Source organism: Parasteatoda tepidariorum, chromosome 9, assembly GCF_982258835.1.
Source record: "Parasteatoda tepidariorum strain Cologne lab strain chromosome 9, Ptep-v5.0, whole genome shotgun sequence".
Classification (NCBI taxonomy): Eukaryota; Metazoa; Arthropoda; class Arachnida; order Araneae; family Theridiidae; genus Parasteatoda; species Parasteatoda tepidariorum.
Window position 1 is genome coordinate 10,832,946 of NC_141763.1, and position 19,550 is coordinate 10,852,495.

At 29.8% G+C, this 19,550-nt stretch overlaps 1 protein-coding gene across 2 annotated transcripts; it reads left to right on the forward strand.

Moving 5' to 3' along the window:
• The first annotated feature begins 1,077 nt into the window (after positions 1–1,077).
• LOC107455033 (putative monocarboxylate transporter 5) lies at positions 1,078–9,854 on the forward strand. 2 transcript variants are annotated; one of them, XM_087150863.1, is made up of 5 exons: positions 1,078–1,320; positions 3,657–3,880; positions 6,488–6,631; positions 6,768–7,922; positions 9,118–9,854. In XM_087150863.1, exons 2-5 carry the CDS (start codon positions 3,688–3,690, stop codon positions 9,249–9,251), a joined length of 1,626 nt encoding a protein of 541 aa, XP_087006989.1. In that variant the 5' UTR covers positions 1,078–1,320; positions 3,657–3,687; the 3' UTR covers positions 9,252–9,854. The 2 variants fall into 2 exon arrangements, with proteins under 2 accessions (XP_087006989.1, XP_087006990.1); XM_087150864.1 differs by lacking the exon at positions 1,078–1,320 and adding an exon at positions 1,372–1,469 and having other exon boundaries at positions 9,118–9,852.
• The last annotated feature ends 9,696 nt before the right edge of the window (positions 9,855–19,550 follow it).

The following is a 19,550-nucleotide window of genomic DNA, read 5'->3' on the forward strand; positions in this document are numbered from 1 at the left end:
ATTAAACTAAAAGGTAAATGTTATTCCTAGTAAAATTTTCGAAGTGGAAGTAGTTGTGTTTTTTTCATATTATACCCAATTGGGTATACTATAGCCTACGTCACAGATCGTGTTATTCCTACTAAATTTAACCAGTAAACAGCATTTTCTGCGAACCTGATTTCTAGCAACAAGTAAAAGCATCAAACGAAGTGTCTTGTTATAAGTCGCTACTCGCCAGGTTGGAATTGTATTAGTCTAGTTCCTTTGGAAATAATTTATATTGGTGTTTTACCGAAGTTTATGAATTTAGTAAGCATATTTAAAATTCAGTTTATTAATTAAACTAAAAGGTAAATGTTATTCCTAGTAAGTGGAAGTAGTTGTGCTTTTTTCATATTATACCCAATTAATGAAAATGAAAGGCGAAGGAAAAATGGCTGAAGAATCGACTGATTTCATTTATTTGCATTATACATAATAATGATTTAAAATGTGATAAATTTCAATTTCTAATTCTTGTTACTAATTGTAATTTGATTCTTCTTATTCATATTTGTAATCTGAATCCGTTTTTGCTCCGTTTGCGTTCTTGTTACGCTGTCTTGTCAAAATAATAATTTTTTGTTATGTTATGTCTTAATTGTTAATTGGATCCTTTGGCTGCATACCTTATGATGTCATCTCGTCGCTGGAAGTACCCGTTGCTTTCGGAACAGGATAAGATTTCATAAAAGATACGAATTATCTGTTACTGATTTTGTATGTATTATTCATCTTTATCCTTATGAGTAAAAAAAAATGGACGATATACGCATTCTAATTTAAATGAATAATTTTGCGTAGTTGAAAGGAAAGAAAGGGATTTATTTATGATGGTGTAAAAATAGATTATGATAATTAAGAGTGCATTTCTTAATGGTAAATTGTGATCACTGTAGCATTGCATGCTTGCTTTTTTTCAGGAGTTTCTGGTGTGATAAGATTTGATAAGAAACTGTTTTCCCCCCCCTCCTATGTCCACATGTTTTTAGGGGCTATATATTCCATTCTGAGGACTTAATAAATAATTAATTTTTATCTTTTCAATGTTTTAACAAATTTATGCAGTTCTGTGAAAAAAAATGAAAGGCTTATCTTGAACTTGAAAGCTTGTGGCGCATTGTCAGCAGACTGGCAGTCCGGCTAAAAAGTTCAGAAGCTGTAAATAACTATGTTGACTATTTCAAAATGTTTCTTTCTTTTTTTTGATAAAATTTATTTTATCGGATTTTTCCTGTTGAGGTTTAATTTAGAAAAGTGATGTTTAAAAATTAAAAGAGGATGAATATTTGAATAAAAGTAAGTGATTGTTCGTTTCTCTCAGTATATTAAAATTTTTTTTAGTGTCACCCCTGTTTTAGGTGTTTAGGTATTTAACTTAATGTTAAGTTTTGTTTTGTTGCGCAGAAACGATAAGACTTCAAAACTTAAAATTGTAACGTAAAACAGTAGGTAGAAAAATACACAGGAAGTACGGGTGAACAAAAAAAATTTAGCTTTCAATAATTACTTTAAGAATTATTAACCGTTAAATATTTAGCAAAAAATACCATGAAGACCACTCTGCAGTCTACAAGAATGCAACTACAGAGTTATTTGATGTGCTGAAAAGTTAATTTTCACTTAACTTATTGACACGAGTTTTTTCGAATTTCTAATTTGTTAGAAAGTTATTGTAATTTTAAGTACTTTTAAGCGGAATTTTCCCATTTATTTTGCTTTAAATATTGAATATTTATCCATTCTTGTAGAAAAATTTATCTCTCTCGAGATCTTCATTCGATGAACTCTCAAACTTAATATCAAAAAATAAATAAATACATATGATAAAAACAAAATATGAGATTGAGTTATTAATCTGTACATTATGTATCGAAATTTTTAAAAATAGAAAAGGCTTAAGAGCGGTAAAAACTATTATCAGTTTGATCTGTCATGTAATATAATATTACCGTTAGATATATCAGTAATAAATAAAATTATTTCTCATTTATTACTTTGTATACTGTTGCACATTCTTCATTCCTAAATTTTAATATGTAGTTATTCCTTAAATGCAGTTGACTAATCTTTAAATCTTTTTAAATTTATTTTAAATCTCTTTGAATTTAAAATTTCTTTTGATTAAATCTCTTTTCAATTAAATATATTTGAAATTAATTATTTTTTAATTTGCGCACATTGCCTAGCTTATCTGCAGATTAACTACGATGATTTTAAAGTGCGGAATCAAGTGTTTTCTGCCTTTTACCTAAATATTGTGTCCGGTAAACATATTATTAAAGTCCAAAAGTTTGTTCCCGCAGTGGACTGATCGTAAAGATACCGAATTCAGGCATCATTGGCTGCTGTCAGTAAGTGGGTGGGTGACCACTTGGATCAGTCTTTTCTTGATCGGCCTGCGTAGGGACCGAGGGTGCGCTGTATCGGTTCTCGTGAAACTGTTCTACCATGAAGTGCTCGACTTCGCTCGCAGGTCGTAGGGCTACTAAAGCAGGGGAGCCGTCCCCTCTGCAGAGGATCAAAATTGCGATGGCATGTCTTCGGATGTTTCTGAGATCGTCGCCAATAGCCCAACGTGCAGCTCTAGTGCGACGCAAATAAAGTACCTACCTATCTACCTATCAAAAGTTTGTTTTTCTATTTATTAGTTACATTTTTATTAAACTTGATTGTTTAGATATTAAATAATATATAAATAACATTATGTTCATTTTTTTGAATTTTAATAATATTTGTTCCGTACATTTCGTACAATTAACATATTAACAAAATGTGCTTGAAATAATTGTAATTATATATTTTATGACAAATCTAATTATGAAAAGAAATATTGTTGAGTGCGATGCAACCACGGTGGTTGCTGAGCAGAGCGAACTGGTGGCGGAACCTTCTGGTAATTTTTACTATTCCAAATCTTGAATGCAAAATAATCGAAACTCACTATAGTATGAAATAGATTTTCTAAATAAAATATCAATGGAAACAGAATTTGGAATAAAATGCAACCAGTCTATTATTGAATGGGAAGTAGCATAGAAGGTACGTACCTTTATGTTGAATTTTACTGAAACATAGGGTGCCAGTTATGATCTTTTAAGTGCCTTAGTGAAATGAACTTTAAATTTTTTTTTAATTGCGGCTCTTTTAAGTCACAGAATATCAGGCACGAGATGCAATGACAGCTGAACGCCAAGAAAGGGCTTCATAAAAATTTAAGATTTTTTTTTCCAAAATAAAAGTGAAATTTTGCGAGACCAAAATTAATATTCATTATATTTACGTTTAAATTTTTAAAAAATTCCCTTAATTAAAGAAAACTAACTTGAAAATAAAGCGTTGGATAAACTGTTAAGAAATTAAGAGTAAATAAAGGTTTAATTAGTAATTTTTATTTTATATGTAACTTTGACAGTGTACTTGTGTGTATGTGTATACACACAGTTACACTGTATGTAAAGTATAACTGTGACATGCATTTTAACTGTTTTCAAGCTTTAGTGGTAACATGTATAAAGTTTCATTGACATCCGACTGCTGGCTTAGACTCTTAAGTCGGTCAAAGTACTTTAGTTAAAAAAAAACTTTATAACTTAAAAGTTTACACCAACAGCTTCTGATTTTATTCCTTATAGAAACAATAGAGTGGTTTGTATATCTTGAAGGATGAAGGAATACGGTCCAGATAGCAAACAAAGTTGGCTGGTAGTGCTGGCCAGTTGTGTTATTAAGTTCATGACATATGGTCCGACAGAAGTGGCTGGAATGTTGATGGTCTACACTATGAGCAGATTCGACACTACACGTGAAGCTGCATCTCTACCATACACACTGCTCTACACCATTAGAAACGGATCAGGTTAATTTTTTATCCATTTCTTAAATTTCAATTTGCTGGTCTAGTGGTTGCTGTACTGGACTACGGGGTCAGTGGTTGTGGGTTCAAATCCCACCGTAGGCATGGATGTAACTTTCTCTCTGTGTTCTATGTCTATTCTTCTGTGTGATTGTGTAAATGTAATCCGTCCTATAAACGGGTTTGTGGTTGCATGACGTGGGTGACGCTGCCCCAATGCTGTGGTTTAGGCAGAGTAGCAAGTCTATCATTTCTGAGGTAATTGAGATCCTAAGTGACGACCATTAAAAAAAATTTATTTTAACCATGTTTAAATACTTGTTATAGCAATACTTTTTCAGAACACTATCAAAGTTAAACAAACTTGAATTTTTTATTCTTTAAATTAAATTCACACAGCATATTTTATCAAAAAATTGCTCTTCTTACCTTTAATACAGGGTTCTTACTGTCATGGAAAATGAAAGAGAAAAAAACTTATATCCTCTTCCAAACTTTAGAGACTTTTCTCAATATTTTCAGTTCAAGTTACGAAGCCAGTATAGTTTGATTTGAAACGTGTTTTATTTATTTAATTAATTAATATTTCCAAAAATATGTGTCATATAACTCATAGTTTGAAATCCCAGTGTTTAGAGACACAGCTTATTTAGGTAATTTATTTTTGCATAAACTTCTAAAATGTATAAGAAACAAACACCGAAAAAAAAGGATAAATAAAGGAAAAAGAAAGTTAGGTAATAAAGTAGGCAAAGTAGATCGTAGTATTCAAATATTCCAGGGTTGAAACAAATTTAAGGTTAAACAAGTTTAATTTTAGAGACATGATTGAAACAAGTTTAAAATAAAGTTAATAAAACAAGGTTAAAACAAGTTTAATATTAGAGCTATGTCATGCCACAAAAGGAGCGTAAAGGTGGACTAATCCTCATAATTTTTAAAATTACCATTTACATTTTTTTTTAAATTTGCAAGTTTAAATTCTATTTGGTACCTTGGCGATTGCAGTTGGTGCGACAGATACGGAAATATCCCATTTTAGATTTTACTTTATTTATTTATATCATTCTGATCAACTGAAAGATTGGGGAAATGCTATGATTCTTCTGCAGATGCATCATAGGATTACTACATTGAGGTTTTAAAAGTGGAAAACTTCATTCTTCCTTCGGAATATGTCGAGAAATAAAACTTCTTTTACTCCAATAACGCTAAAAAGGGAGAGTCAGCTTCGTGGATGGAATTAAGCATTGCCTAACATGTACTTCTCTGGCGATAAAGGGTTCGCCAAAGTGATAACAGGCACGTGCCATCTCCTATTTGTCTCAAATCATTCTTATATTTTTAAACTTAGGAAATAAAACTTGAGAAAAACTAAAATATCATTTTTTTCCTTAAAAATTATTCTTTTTAAAATCCTTAAAGTACTTAAAAATTTCAGACGGGAAAGCAGAGGCCGAAAATTAAGAAAAATATGGCATAGAAAAAGAGTCACCTACTGCTGAAAAATACACTCATCAAGTGATGCCAAGAAAGCACGCCGGAAACGGGCAACCTTCTCTCGGTCACAGTTAAATAAAAAAGAATCATTATCAGGAAATCAATTAAAAGTTAAAATGACAACGCTGTTAAAATAAACAAAACTGAGTAAAGTAAGTTAACTTGAACAAAACATTTTACATTTCGATCAGAAAACTATTAAACTAAGTTCATAAAGTTGAGCGTTTGAAATTTCGATGCAAGTGTGATGCAGCAACATCCCAGAAGATAAGCAGATAAAATAATTTTTATTAATTTGTAGCAGTATCAAAACTTGCCAGCAGATGGCAGATAATTCACCTCTCGATCAAAGCTTTTAAGCACAGCAACTGCCCTTGGGGGTTGAGGTTTTCCTTGCCCCAGTCAACAGCACGGTCCAGGGATTGCTTGAACGCTGTCGCTCCATTAGCTTCGGCTTGCAGGTATTATGTTATTTTAATTTAATAAAATGTCAAGTTTATAAATAATTTTGCATCTAAGCTTTATCTGACTCATTAATAACATAACAATGTTGACTCGGACATGATCTGAACACACTTTACATCGACAGACACGCCCACTTCGATTTGAACACGCCTCCTTCGATTGATGGTCCACATTGAACAGTTGGCTTGCTATATGTGACTGCGATATTGACCTCGTCACGCTGTTGCTACTAAGTCCCGATCGCACATACCATCGGTCTGTATACACTCGACTGCTAATGGCAACACAGAAGCAACCACGACCGTGATCTTAATACAGCTCTCCCGGCTACTCACAAAACAGCAATAAATCAACTAGTGATATCGGCTCAGTGAATTCTATTACAAATAAAATTCTGGTGGGGGAGTAGTGTAGCGTGACTACCACTACTGTTATTCTATTTAAATTCACTAGTATATAAGGCATATTAACTCGATTCTATGCTGAAGTACATTTTCATAGATGAAGGTTGACATTGTCATTCAGTTATACTTATTTTCCTAACTATTACATTAAAAAAAATTCCTTTAAATTCTTAGCCTAACTTTGTCAGAATGGCAAACTAACAAAGTCTATTAATTGTTTTTATACTTTGCTCTTTTATAGGTCCTATAATTGCCTATATAGGCAATATAATAGGTCTTCGTTCAACAATTCTGTTTGGATGCATCTTATCCTCTACAGCAATCGGTGCTTGTTTCTTTGCTGAAAATGTGAAAACAGTGACTGTACTGTGGGGAATTATATTTGGTATGATATTAAACAATTATAATAGTATAAGTAATTTTTACAAACGATGAATTTTTTTAATCATCAGAAATAGATATCAGTATATTTTAGTTGAAAAAAATCATTATGGATTAATACTTTAATTATTTTTTTACAGGATTTGGATTCGCTTTTGAAATTCTTCTTCTCAATTCAATTACAATGGAACATTTTAAGAATGATTTATCCAAAGCGTTGGGAGTGACAAATGCTGGAGCTGTCCTTGGGATCTGCTGCTTTTCTCCATACCTCGATTTTTTAGTGGACAGTTTTGGTCTTTCGGGTGCTTTCTTACTTCTTGCTGGCGCAACAATGCACGCTACTCCAGCAGCCCTTTTAATACTATTAAATAAACCAGGTAAACGAATAAAACTTCATGCGAACGAGAGTGCGAATGTTTCTGGAGAATACGATAAAGTTAATGAGAACACGAACGGTCATAGAAGAAACGAAGAGATTGTAAACTGCGTGGACTCAATACAAACTGCCCATCAAAACGACTTTCATACACAGAAAAATGGTTCAAAAGACTGCATTAGCAGCATTTATCCCGGAAACTTCAAAACAGTTTGCAATGATACTGAACTGCAAGTCAAAGCAATATCCTACAGAGCTCATGGCATAGACGCATTTGAAATAAATAGAAATAAATCTAACCAATGGATTGATATCCCTCTTGATTCTAAGAATAACGAAGCCAAATACGATCATAATATGAAATCTATACGTACGAAAACTGAAAGTTCGACGAAGTGCTTCACAACTGATTCTGTTGTTGCACCCACACAGAAGCTTCACACAAACAAATTGATGAAAACTTTGTTTACCCATCCAATTTTCTGGTTGATTTTAATCAGCAATGGAATGCGTTATTTCGTATTACCGGCATTCTTTACACTTCTTGTTGATTACGCAATAGACGTCGGTATTAATCCAATACATTCTAAATACGTAGTGATCTACTCAACATGTGTTGAGTTTGTGGGCTGTTTGGTACTTGGCTGGTTAGCGGATTTGAAGCTTTTGTCTAGTAATGGATTTGCAATCACTATGTTTTTGTGCCAAACTATAGCTCTGGCTCTTATGCCATGTGTACCAAATATTATATTTCTTGCCCTAGTGGTTCTCATATTTCAGTGGACACAGACGGGGTTGTCGTTGATCTACCCTTCCGTGGTATCTGACTCCTTAGAAAAGGAAATTCAGGCATCAGCTCTTGCATCAATGTTTATCTTGGCTGCACCTTTGGACTTAGCCATTTCTCCTTTAATAGGTAAGAAAAACACTATCAGCTCTCTTTATTACAATAATTTAAACTTCTCTCTATATTCAAAAATCGTAACAGTAGCCGCTAGGACGTTTAACAACACATTTTGTTTTGTTGCGCAATGACTTGAAATATCGAACGAGTGTAGAAAAAATATCAAGCGAGTAAGAAGGAATATAAAAAATTAAAATTTGAAAATTAGTTCAAGATTTTCTAATTGTTAGACTAGTAGAAAATGTTCCATGCAGGTCATTATGCAGTCCACGGAAATGCACCTGGATGACGAACCAAATGAAGGAATGCACCAAATGAAATTTGAAATGATGAAAGGGCCATTTTTATTTATGAATGGTACAGCGAGTCGTTTAGATCAGAGGTTCCTAATCTTTTCAGTTAAGTTTACCTAAATTTCGTAAAAAAAAAAATGAAATTAAAAAAAAATTAAAAACTTAAAGGCCCACTAACTACCAAATATGCAGGGAAAAAAAATACACAATCACTGCTCATAAACCTTTGAGTATATCATTCCACGGTATTAAGGCATATGTAACGCAAAAAAATTCTAAAATTCATCTTAAATTTGAGAAATTCCTTACCCCGTAAATAAAGCAAATTCTTACGCCAACTGCCACCATCAATGCATTAAAACCCTAGCAACAATTTTACCTTTGCCCCAGTTTGGCTCAATATTGGTCCTGTAAGAACATGCACCGAAGGACCTATATTGGGATGCCTAGATTTTTAAATATTGGTTCTATTTATACAACTAATATAGGGCTTATATTGGCCAAATAATGACTATAAAATATTGGATGAATCTTACAATTCTATATAGGGCCGATATTGGTTGAAAGTGGCTGTAAAATATCGGGTGAATATGGCAATTCTATATTGGGCCAGTATCGGAAAACAACGGCCCCTTAAACGATCATTTAGACAAGATTCGCGATTATTGGACCCAAGTTATTTTGCTGATAGGGGAGAGTTGCCTCCAGATTTTTGTTGTTGAACAAAAAATTACATATCTGAATATAAAATTAAAGTGACTTGTAAAAATAATATATAAAATTTAAATGTGCGTCGTGACATTCATTTTAATTACTTGCACGTGACTGTTTCGTCGTCGTCACCAAGCAGTCTATTGGTCCACGTACCCTACCGTTATCCTGATAATAATCAATTATATTTTCTTTTTTTTCAGGTTTTTTTCGAGATGAGAGAGGTTCTTATACTGGTGTGTATCTCACTCTCGCTTTAGCTTCCTTTTTTGCATGCTTAAGCCAAATCTGTATTTTAAAATGCGTGAATAATAAGAAGCAGTCAACCAAAACATGATGAAACAAGAAGTGTGTATGACAGTTCGACAACTACTTTCCAGATCGGCACGTTTTCAGTGCCAGTTTGACAACAAGAATCATGTTTCTATCGAGCCATTTTATGGAACAAGCTAACTTGTGTTTCAGCTCTTCACTTCACTTTTGAAACAACTTGTGTTTCAGCGACTATGTTACTGAAACTCTGCACCGTCTGATAGATTGTTTTTGTTCAGCTTTCGAAAGTAAGAGAAGTGATTCCTGATTGCTCATCAATTTAGATAGAAAAAAAAAATCTTAAACTTATTCATTGGATCTCTTTTTTTGCCATATACTTCAGTCGTAAATCATGAAGAATAATTTGAAAATAATGTGATAATTGTGCTTAATTGAAGCTGCACGTGAAAGATTTTCAAGAAGACGTATTCTTAAAATTCGATTATTTTTTTTTCAGGAACTATTAGACCGAATTCGTTAAAATTTGTATTTTGCATTAAAATTTGCATTAAATTTGTATTAAATTGTATGTAAAATTACTTTCTCCACAAAGATGTAAGAAAATACACCTTGCAATTAAATTTTTTTAGACTGTTATTTAATAAATAATAAATATTTACTAAAAAGTTGTTTTCTGCTTATAATTCTCTTTGGGTAAACGAATTTTATAATTGTGTGTAAATTTTTTTTGATTATCTTAAATAGTTCGTGAGATTTGGCTTAATACGCAAAAATTGAAATTAACTGGTTCAAGCTTTGGAACACTCTCCTAGCCCAACTAATGGACCCACATTTCCCATATTGCGACTACCGTATTTTGCTTTATATTTTGGAGGTCAGCAATCCGAATTAGTCAAAAAAATTTTTTTGTTTATTCTGAGAAAGAAGGTTTTTGTATCTGATTTCGCAATTTAAAATATTGTCTGTTCAAATTAATTAAGATCCTCCATTCGAACCATTAGGAATGAATTCTAAAATGTGAAGTGTCGATCAAAAGTTATTCAAGGGGGAGAGTTTTGATTTTTTTTTTTTTTTTTTTTTGCGCATATTTCATTTGCCCGACAACTCATTTTCTCGACATGTACGTTTGTTCGTAAGGGCTGATATGTAAGAAAATTGATTATAAGTATGATTGTTGGTAACTGTTTAAAATTTTCAATAAGATTGGGCTTCTTACGACAAGCGATATTTAATGACTTTTTATGTTGTTAACCTTTTCGTCTGCTTTGTGGTACTGTAGTTAATTCTGAGCCGTGATGGCTCCTGGACAGAGGGTTTACCATCCAATGAGGTGAACCGGGTTCGAATCCCAGCGATGGCTGGTCGATGCGAATTCCTCATCCGGGTTGCACCGACCACAGTACTCACGTGAAATATCCTCAGTGATAGACGGATCATGGGTTAGAGCAGTGCTTTCCAAACTTTTTGTACCTGCGCCCCCCTCTTTGGAAAAAAAATTTGTTGTGTCCCCCTTAATTTTTCTAACTATTCCAATTTCATAAACACTCATCTGATATTGTAATTTATTTATTGGGCTACAAAATAATATACAATATTATGTATAAAAATACATAAAAAATTATTATCTATTTTAAGAAATAATAATATAATGTAATAAAAACAAATCTTACAAATGTACAAAGAATAGAATTCAACATTAATACAACATTATAAAAATTTAATGTGAAGGGTGAGCTTGTTTTTCAGCACAAATTTTGTCAAACCGTGGTATCATTGAAGATATCGCGGTTCTCAGTTCCTTTTCAATCTTTAAGCAAGATCTATACTTTGTCTTTAAGACAGCTACTGCAGAAAACCCAGTTTCACATAAGTAAGATGTTACAAAGGGCAATAAAATTTCTAAAGCTTTATTTGTTAAAGTAGGAAACTCGTCCTTTACTCGTAACCAAAACGTGACAATATTATTTTTTTGACACCTATTCGACTTTTTTGGTTTGTATTCGAAAATGATATTTTGGAATCAGCTGCGTGCCCCCCCTGCAGCAGTCTCGCGCCCCCCTAGGGGGGCGCGCCCGACAGTTTGGAACACACTGGGTTAGAGTCTCCTTGCCGTCAGGTTAACCTTGGGAGGTTCTCGTAGTCTTCCTCTCCATGTAACGCAAATGCGGTTAAGTTCCATCAAAGAGCACTCCACGAAAGCAAATTTCTCCCAATACATGATCCAGGTGTTCCCTTGTCTTCAGAAATGGGTTCAAAATGACAAGGCTACGGAGTTGAACATAAGTAGTTGTAAACCCAAAAAAATTGGGTCCGCTGTTCAAAGGCGGATATGAAATAAAAATATAGTTAATTCTAGGCAGCATTAAATTTTCTTTTAATTCTTATCTTTAAATTTATTTTCAGTTAATTTTATTTATTTCCTGTTCTTTTGATTCTTCTTTATTTTTTATTCTTTTGTTTTAAATTTTATATTTATTCTCTTTGTTTTATAATTGGGTATTTGCACTTCAAGAGGAAGAAGATCACGAATACTCAAACATGTGACCTGTGAAGTCAGTTCCAGCTGATGGTTTGTAAGCAAAATGGCATGTTAAAGTTGAGCTAAGTTTCTCCAAGTTAGGTTGTTAATTAACGTGAAGTTCATTAAATACACACCAAATTCGTTGAAATATAATTCTTTCTCGTCTGCGTCTGTACTTAACTTAAATTTATCATTTGTTTATGTCTTTTATTGTAACAATGATATATTTTTGCTTAGTGCACCTGGCAACGTCGACACATAATTAGTTTGTTTATATTCTACATGGCTTCATGTCTATCTTCGTGTTGAGTAAGAAATATATGCAGTGAAAGAATTGAAATCTTTGTGAAAGAATATAGAATGAGTCACTTAAGACAAATGATACTTGACTTGGTTTGGCTTACTTGGAATAGAAAGGAAAGAACAGTTGCTAACGTAAACAAATGCCCAACCAATCAGTATCGAGATAACCCCACTACGTCACGTAATCCTGCTGAATAAAGGGATGCAGGATTTTAACTAATTGCGAGGAGTAGCGTGGGCCCCCTCGAGCCAACCCAATACCTCCTAGATTGAAGAAAGCCGAAGGACGGAAAACGATGACTCATACAGTTAGGCCCAGATTTGCTGATCACTTCTGACGAAGCTTCTCTTTTTCCCTTCTGTTTCTCGACACTTTTTCGTTACTCTTCTACTAATTTTTTACTTTCTACAAATTATTATTATTATTTTTTTTGTCTAGATTAAATGTTCTTAAATTGTGTAAAAATGCTTAATATATTTATTTGTTTTCAGAAATGATTAACAATAAATCAATTCTAACAAAAATAACTGTTGTGTGAATGAAAAAAAATATATTTTTAAGCATTAAATATCAGTTTTATTTTATAAATTGGAAAATTTTATCTAACTTTTTGTTATAAAATGTATGGATTAAAAACAAAGAAATATATTTTTAAAGGGATTTTACACATTTATTATTATTATAGTTTTGACATAAAACTAAGAAAGGGGTCTAATTTTTATAATATGATACTTACATTTTTAGTAGATGATTATTTTGGATTTCAATGACTATGTTTTGCATGTTATTAGAACTAGAGCATACGAAATAAAATAGAAATTGTTTATAAACAATGACATAAAATGAGCTTAAAAAAATTTAGAAAATCAAATGCAGTCTTCAAACAAGGTTTAGATAGTAAAAAAAAACATATCAAAAGCATGATTATAATTTGTATTTTTTTCCTGTGGAAGTGTGATTGTTAGAAGTGATAAACTAAAATTAAAGTAAGCAACCTTAGATAACAAATATTTTATTAAATAGCAAATTCAAAAAACGATAAATAAAATGTAAACACAAATTTTACTGAAATATGTTAAAACTTTCAGTAACATTTAAAAAAGTATAATTTTTACCATCACACTGATAAACTAAAATAAAGTAAGCAACCTTAGATAACAAATATTTTATTAAATAGCAAATTCAAAAAACGATAAATAAAATGTAAACACAAATTTTACTGAAATATGTTAAAACTTTCAGTAACATTTAAAAAAGTATAATTTTTACCATCACACTGATAAACTATTTTAAAGTAAGCAACCTTAGATAACAAATATTTTATTAAATAGCAAATTCAAAAAACGATAAATAAAATGTAAACACAAATTTTACTGAAATATGTTAAAACTTTCAGTAACATTTAAAAAAGTATAATTTTTACCATCACACTGATAAACTAAAATAAAGTAAGCAACCTTAGATAACAAATATTTTATTAAATAGCAAATTCAAAAAACGATAAATAAAATGTAAACACAAATTTTACTGAAATATGTTAAAACTTTCAGTAACATTTAAAAAAGTATAATTTTTACCATCACACTGATAAACTAAAATAAAGTAAGCAACCTTAGATAACAAATATTTTATTAAATAGCAAATTCAAAAAACGATAAATAAAATGTAAACACAAATTTTACTGAAATATGTTAAAACTTTCAGTAACATTTAAAAAAGTATAATTTTTACCATCACACTGATAAACTAAAATAAAGTAAGCAACCGTAGATAACAAATATTTTATTAAATAGCAAATTCAAAAAACGATAAATAAAATGTAAACACAAATTTTACTGAAATATGTTAAAACTTTCAGTAACATTTAAAAAAGTATAATTTTTACCATCACACTGATAAACTAAAATAAAGTAAGTAACCTTAGATAACAAATATTTTATTAAATAGCAAATTCAAAAAACGATAAATAAAATGTAAACACAAATTTTACTGAAATATGTTAAACTTTCAGTAACATTTAAAAAAGTATAATTTTTACCCGTCACACTGATAAACTAAAATAAAGTAAGCAACCTTAGATAATAAATATTTTATTAAATAGCGAATTCAAAAAATGATAAATAAAATGTAAACATAAATTTTACTGATATATGTTTAACTTTCAGTAGCATTTAAAAATAATTCTAATGTCATTTAATATCTCTTTTCTAATGTCATTTTCCTTGAAATGCATCTCACATACCTATAACAAAATGAATACAATATTTAAATGTGCATTTAAAATAAATAGTACATACTATATTCATGTATGAAAAATTAATAGATTTTTGTAGAAAAATTAATAGATTTAAATTTCATAATCAAATAAATTACAATATATTATGGTCAAACAAAAATGTTTAAAGTTTGAGCAAAAATTTAATAAAATACTAAAATTATTAATATTTTTATAAAATAAAACTCTATAAAAATAACTATATATTACAATAGTTTGCGATATGATTGATAAGAACAACTTAATTATTTTAAATAATTTATCCACAATTTAAAATAATTTACTCTTAGTAAAAATATAATAAAGAAGCATAATTAAATTTTTAAAAATAAGAACAAATATTACTCACTTTAGAATTCTTTGCAACTTCAAAATCTCTTGGCATGGCGGCAAGCCATTTCTTACGTATTGGGAAATCCAAAATTTAATACTTTTGTACCATCAACTTTGTAAAATCCTCTGCAGTTTGGTACACAGCACTCATTGGCAATTATCCATAACACTAAGAATTAAATTAATGCTGACATTTACAACATTTGTTGAATAAATATAAATTTTACGAAGAACGTTGACACCAGAACACACACGGTTGTTTACAAATTCAAATCAAAAATATTCGCCAATTGGCTGAATGCCGACACAGGTTATAATACTTGAGAATATCGCCAATGGCTCGTTTGATCAGATTCGGAGTTTTTCGTAAAAATAGCTACCCTGACTGGTTTCCCTCTGGGCCTAACTCTACTACGTCATCATCGCCTATAGTAACCCGTCGTGAGGCTTGATTCCTTTCTAGGAGGTATTGGCCAACCCCTCTAACTTGTCTAAAATTGTGAGGCTTGGTGTAGATCTCTGGTACATTATAAAAATCTATCTGACCCAGTTTCAAAATTTTAAATTTATATTAGAGGAAATATAGGCCAATGTGTATATACAAAACATTAAACTTAGAACATGAGCGATGCATATATAGAAAATATTGTCATTCATTTAGATCCCATTGAGCCCCGACTGAATTGTCTATAATTTTGTTGCAAACATTTTTCATGTAACAGAAGTGGTATCACAATTTCCCAAAATACCAACAACTTGAAATGTTTATGGAACATTTTTGTCCAAAACAGTTGCAGTTACCACACTTTGTTGAGAGGATTAAAATTCAACCGATTTCAACGATAGAAAATATTTATATAGAAGAGCATTAAAATGAAATATTTATTTAAAAAAAAATTAAATAAATGAGAAAAAATGAATAAATTAAAATAAATAAATAAATTAAGCCATGAGTGCACAAGCTAAGTCGTTATGTTACTCAGTTGCTGCGATAGATGGCGACACTTCTATCGAATAAAATATAAATTAAGGGGGTTTATTGACATTATAATTCGAATCCAAATTCGTCCCCTATTTTTGGTAAGTTATACTTAACTTTTTGTTACAATAAATGTATCTAAATTTCAAAACTATTGATTACAATGCATGCTATTTTTTGTTGTTCTCTATAAAGTATGCTATTTCACATTTCTGAGGGGAAATGGAATTCCAGCATATTTCAGGGCAAGAAAATATAGATAAAGAAAAAGATTAGAAAAGTAATAAAATAAAGTGTATTTACTTAAAAATAAAAATTTGCTAGAAAATTAAATCATTCACTGGTGGCCCTATATAGTAGGTGGTCTACATTACAGACATATTCGGTCAGCCCATAGAATATTCGACCCATAAAATTATATGTCCCTATATATGGGATACTATGAAATAGGCTTTATTTTCTCAAATATTATGATGACCTATAATTTTAAAATTTGATTGCATTAATTTTTTTTTAGCTATACATAGGGTGAAAATTATAGAAAATTTAGGGACTGAACTAAAGATTAAAATGTTTCGTGTGTAACACCCATATTGATTAAGCGCGTGTTTTGAATGCATTACAGACTTTAAGAGTTTTGGAAAAAATTTGCATTTTTTTGAAAACGTTCCGTGAATATTTCCATGCATTTGTTGAGAGCTTTAGATCTTTGACGCCCTCTTTTTCATTTAAATAAAGCTTCGAATAATTCTTGTGGTGTAAAAAGATTATAAAAAAACATGTAAGTGAACCACTGGCGTCGGAACCATAGGGGTCCGAGGGGTCCGGACCCCCCCAATAATTGGGAAGCCAGGGTTCATTATTTTGAGAAAATATTTCCGTTTTGTTTCCATAACTTTTAATTTCTCTCTCTCTTATTTTTACAAAGCACAACTTATTATATTATATAATTAAAAGAAAATTAGTAAAAAATAAAATACACACAGAAAAATGCACTGTCTGAAAAAATAAAACAGGTGTTTAGAGAACTACAAGAAATGTCACAGCCACCCTTTCCTTCAATAAGCAATAAAACACTCTTCCCACCTTTCCTTCTCACTGTTAACTGATAAAGACGATTCTCCCTCAACATAACACACATAGTCATTTGATACCCAAAAATAGCCGCCTTAGTTTAGGATACGGGAAAATGGTTAGCATTTTTAACTTATCTTTATCGTATTTATGGCCCTGGGCTCTTTTGTCCTCTTTTTTAAAATGTCAAATATCAACAGACCCCTACCTATTCATAAATTGTCTCAAACAAGCAATTATCTAGAATTTCTAGGGGGGATTTCAGTAGGGAAAGATTCTTGTAGACATTTTCTATTTTATTGGTTTTTTTTTTTTTTTTTTTTGGTGGTTTTGTTAAGAAAATTTCTCTGAAATAGAATCATTCCAAATCTTCTCTTACGTATAAGCGCTCACAGTGTTATTCCATCATTATTTAAACTAGACATTTCCAGTCAGTTCGAAATTTTGATAAATTTAAGTAGTAATTCTGTTTACTTTTATATTTTGTTTCATTAATTGTTTTAACTTAAATTATTAGTTGTTATTTTTTTAAATAAAGTTTATTTAAAGTTTTTGCAATAATGTTTATCGTTGGAAAATAAGAAGTCATTAAAGAAATTCTGGGGAGGTAAGCAAATGTTTGTATTAAATCACTTACTAATACATTTATTATTATATATTTGCAAGAATTGTTTTATAGTTTGTTTATTAAATTTATTTATACAGTACATCATTTCATGGTTTTACTGCTCATTGCGCATGAATTTATTTTGAACGCACGGACCTACTTTTTATTTATATTTGTCAAATCAATGTAACTTTTTAATTTTTAAAATTATAAATCGAAACTTAGAATTTTAATGACCTTTCTATAACTTTGTTTTCATTCAGAAATTTAATGTCACGTTTATGTTTATAAGGACATTTATAAAATTAACAAAAAATTTTAATTAAAAAAATTATATAAACATTGATTATTTATGTTCAAATATAAATAATTATCACTAACTTGCATTTTAATTAATTAAAACAATGAAGAATTACTTTAAATGCTAAAGTTTCCTAAAAAAATTCATAGAATTTTATTACGGTAAAAAAAACTAATAAAAATATTTTTTTTAAGAATGGGACAAATTGTTAAACTTAATTTATTGTATGAGTGTTTAATGATTACTTCATGTAATTTTATTTATTTTGTTTTTATCAAAATAATATGGGATTTTTAAAGTAATTATTTTGTGCTAATAAACATTTTCATAATTTGGTATTTTCAACAAATATTTTTTCTGAATTAAAAGTAATAATTTTTAAATTTTTAATACTGAAACTATAAATACTGTCGATAGAGGAAGGAAAATAAGAGTACTATGTGCTGTCTTTTTTATTTTTTCGTGTACATTTATATGAAGTTTTTATGGTTACCAAAATTAATCATGCGATCCAAAAAAAAAAAAAAATATCTCATCTTGTCTGTTGCTTTGCTTGAAAATAATAATAAGAGAAATACATTGAATAAAATGGGCATAAAAATTATTCCCATCACAATTATTATAATTTATCATTTCTTCAAAATATGAATACTATAGTTCTGTCAATCAACTGAATAAAATTTTATTTTCCTTTTTAAAGACAACAATTTCGATTTTTAAAACGTTTTGAACAGGAACAAGATGAGAAAATGGCTAAACTTAAAACTGCTTTAATATTCTTGAATTTCTCAATTTTTTTTTTTTTTTTTTTTTTTGCAATTTAGAGTTTTATAAATATATTTATTTTAATCATGATGATCTCTACTGAAACCAATATTAAAGATAGTTTCTCCAGTATTATTATTAATGTTGTATCTTTCATCTCAGAAATCCAGATCAATTCAAATTCATAGTAAAAAATTTTTTTTTTCGTTTAGCAAAACGTATTATGACTTTTTCCTTACATTTTTTTTTAAAAAATTCCGCTACAATTTAAAATGTTGAAATATGCCCCAAAAAATTTATCTCATTCATGATTGTTTAATCACGTAGGATTGCATGACATAATATTATGCATTTATAAATTTCATGTCATTCTCATCAAAAACTTTAACAGACAAAATGTTCTTTTCAAAATGAAACTATATTTTTAAGACACTGTGCATATTGGATTTAAGTAACTTTACTTTTACCTCAATGTATTACTTAAAGAAATTATGCTTATTTTTCAATTGAGACTTTTGAAAAAGGGACATACGTGATACATAAAAATGATATGTGATACATGATTACTTCATATATTTTTAATACTTTATATGTTTTAATTTTTTCATATTTTTAATTATTTAATATATAGTATTGTAATAAATAATGTATCAATCAACAATCTCTCAGGGGCTAAATCTTTTAATTAGTTAAAAATATCAAAAAAATTCAAAGTATTATCAATTTGTAAAGTTTTAGTCGTTTCTATGATACAATTCATTTTTTAATCATAGAATAAATTTGCAGTATTTCATACATTATATAGTAATCAAATAAAGAATACAAAAATATGAAAGGTTCAAAAGTTAAAAATAAAATTGATGAAATTTTGTTTTTAAATAATGCTTTTTTTATAAAAAATTGTATTAGAAAAAGAAGAAATAATCATTTAATAAAGAAATGGAAAGTAAAAATAGAAATTATCAATAAATAAAATATTTATTTGTCAAAATGTTGTTATCATGCACTATTCTGCAGTTTTTGCCTATTTAGCAAAAATTTTACTTACTGAACTCTGTTCTTTTTTTTAATTCTAGTATGCTACTATAATTGAAATAAATAGTATTTTTATTAAAAAAATATTTAGCTATTTTAGACTAACAAGCCTAGCTCTCAAGGCAGTTTTTGAGGACAAATATATTTCCTCGCCTGAAGTAAATTACAA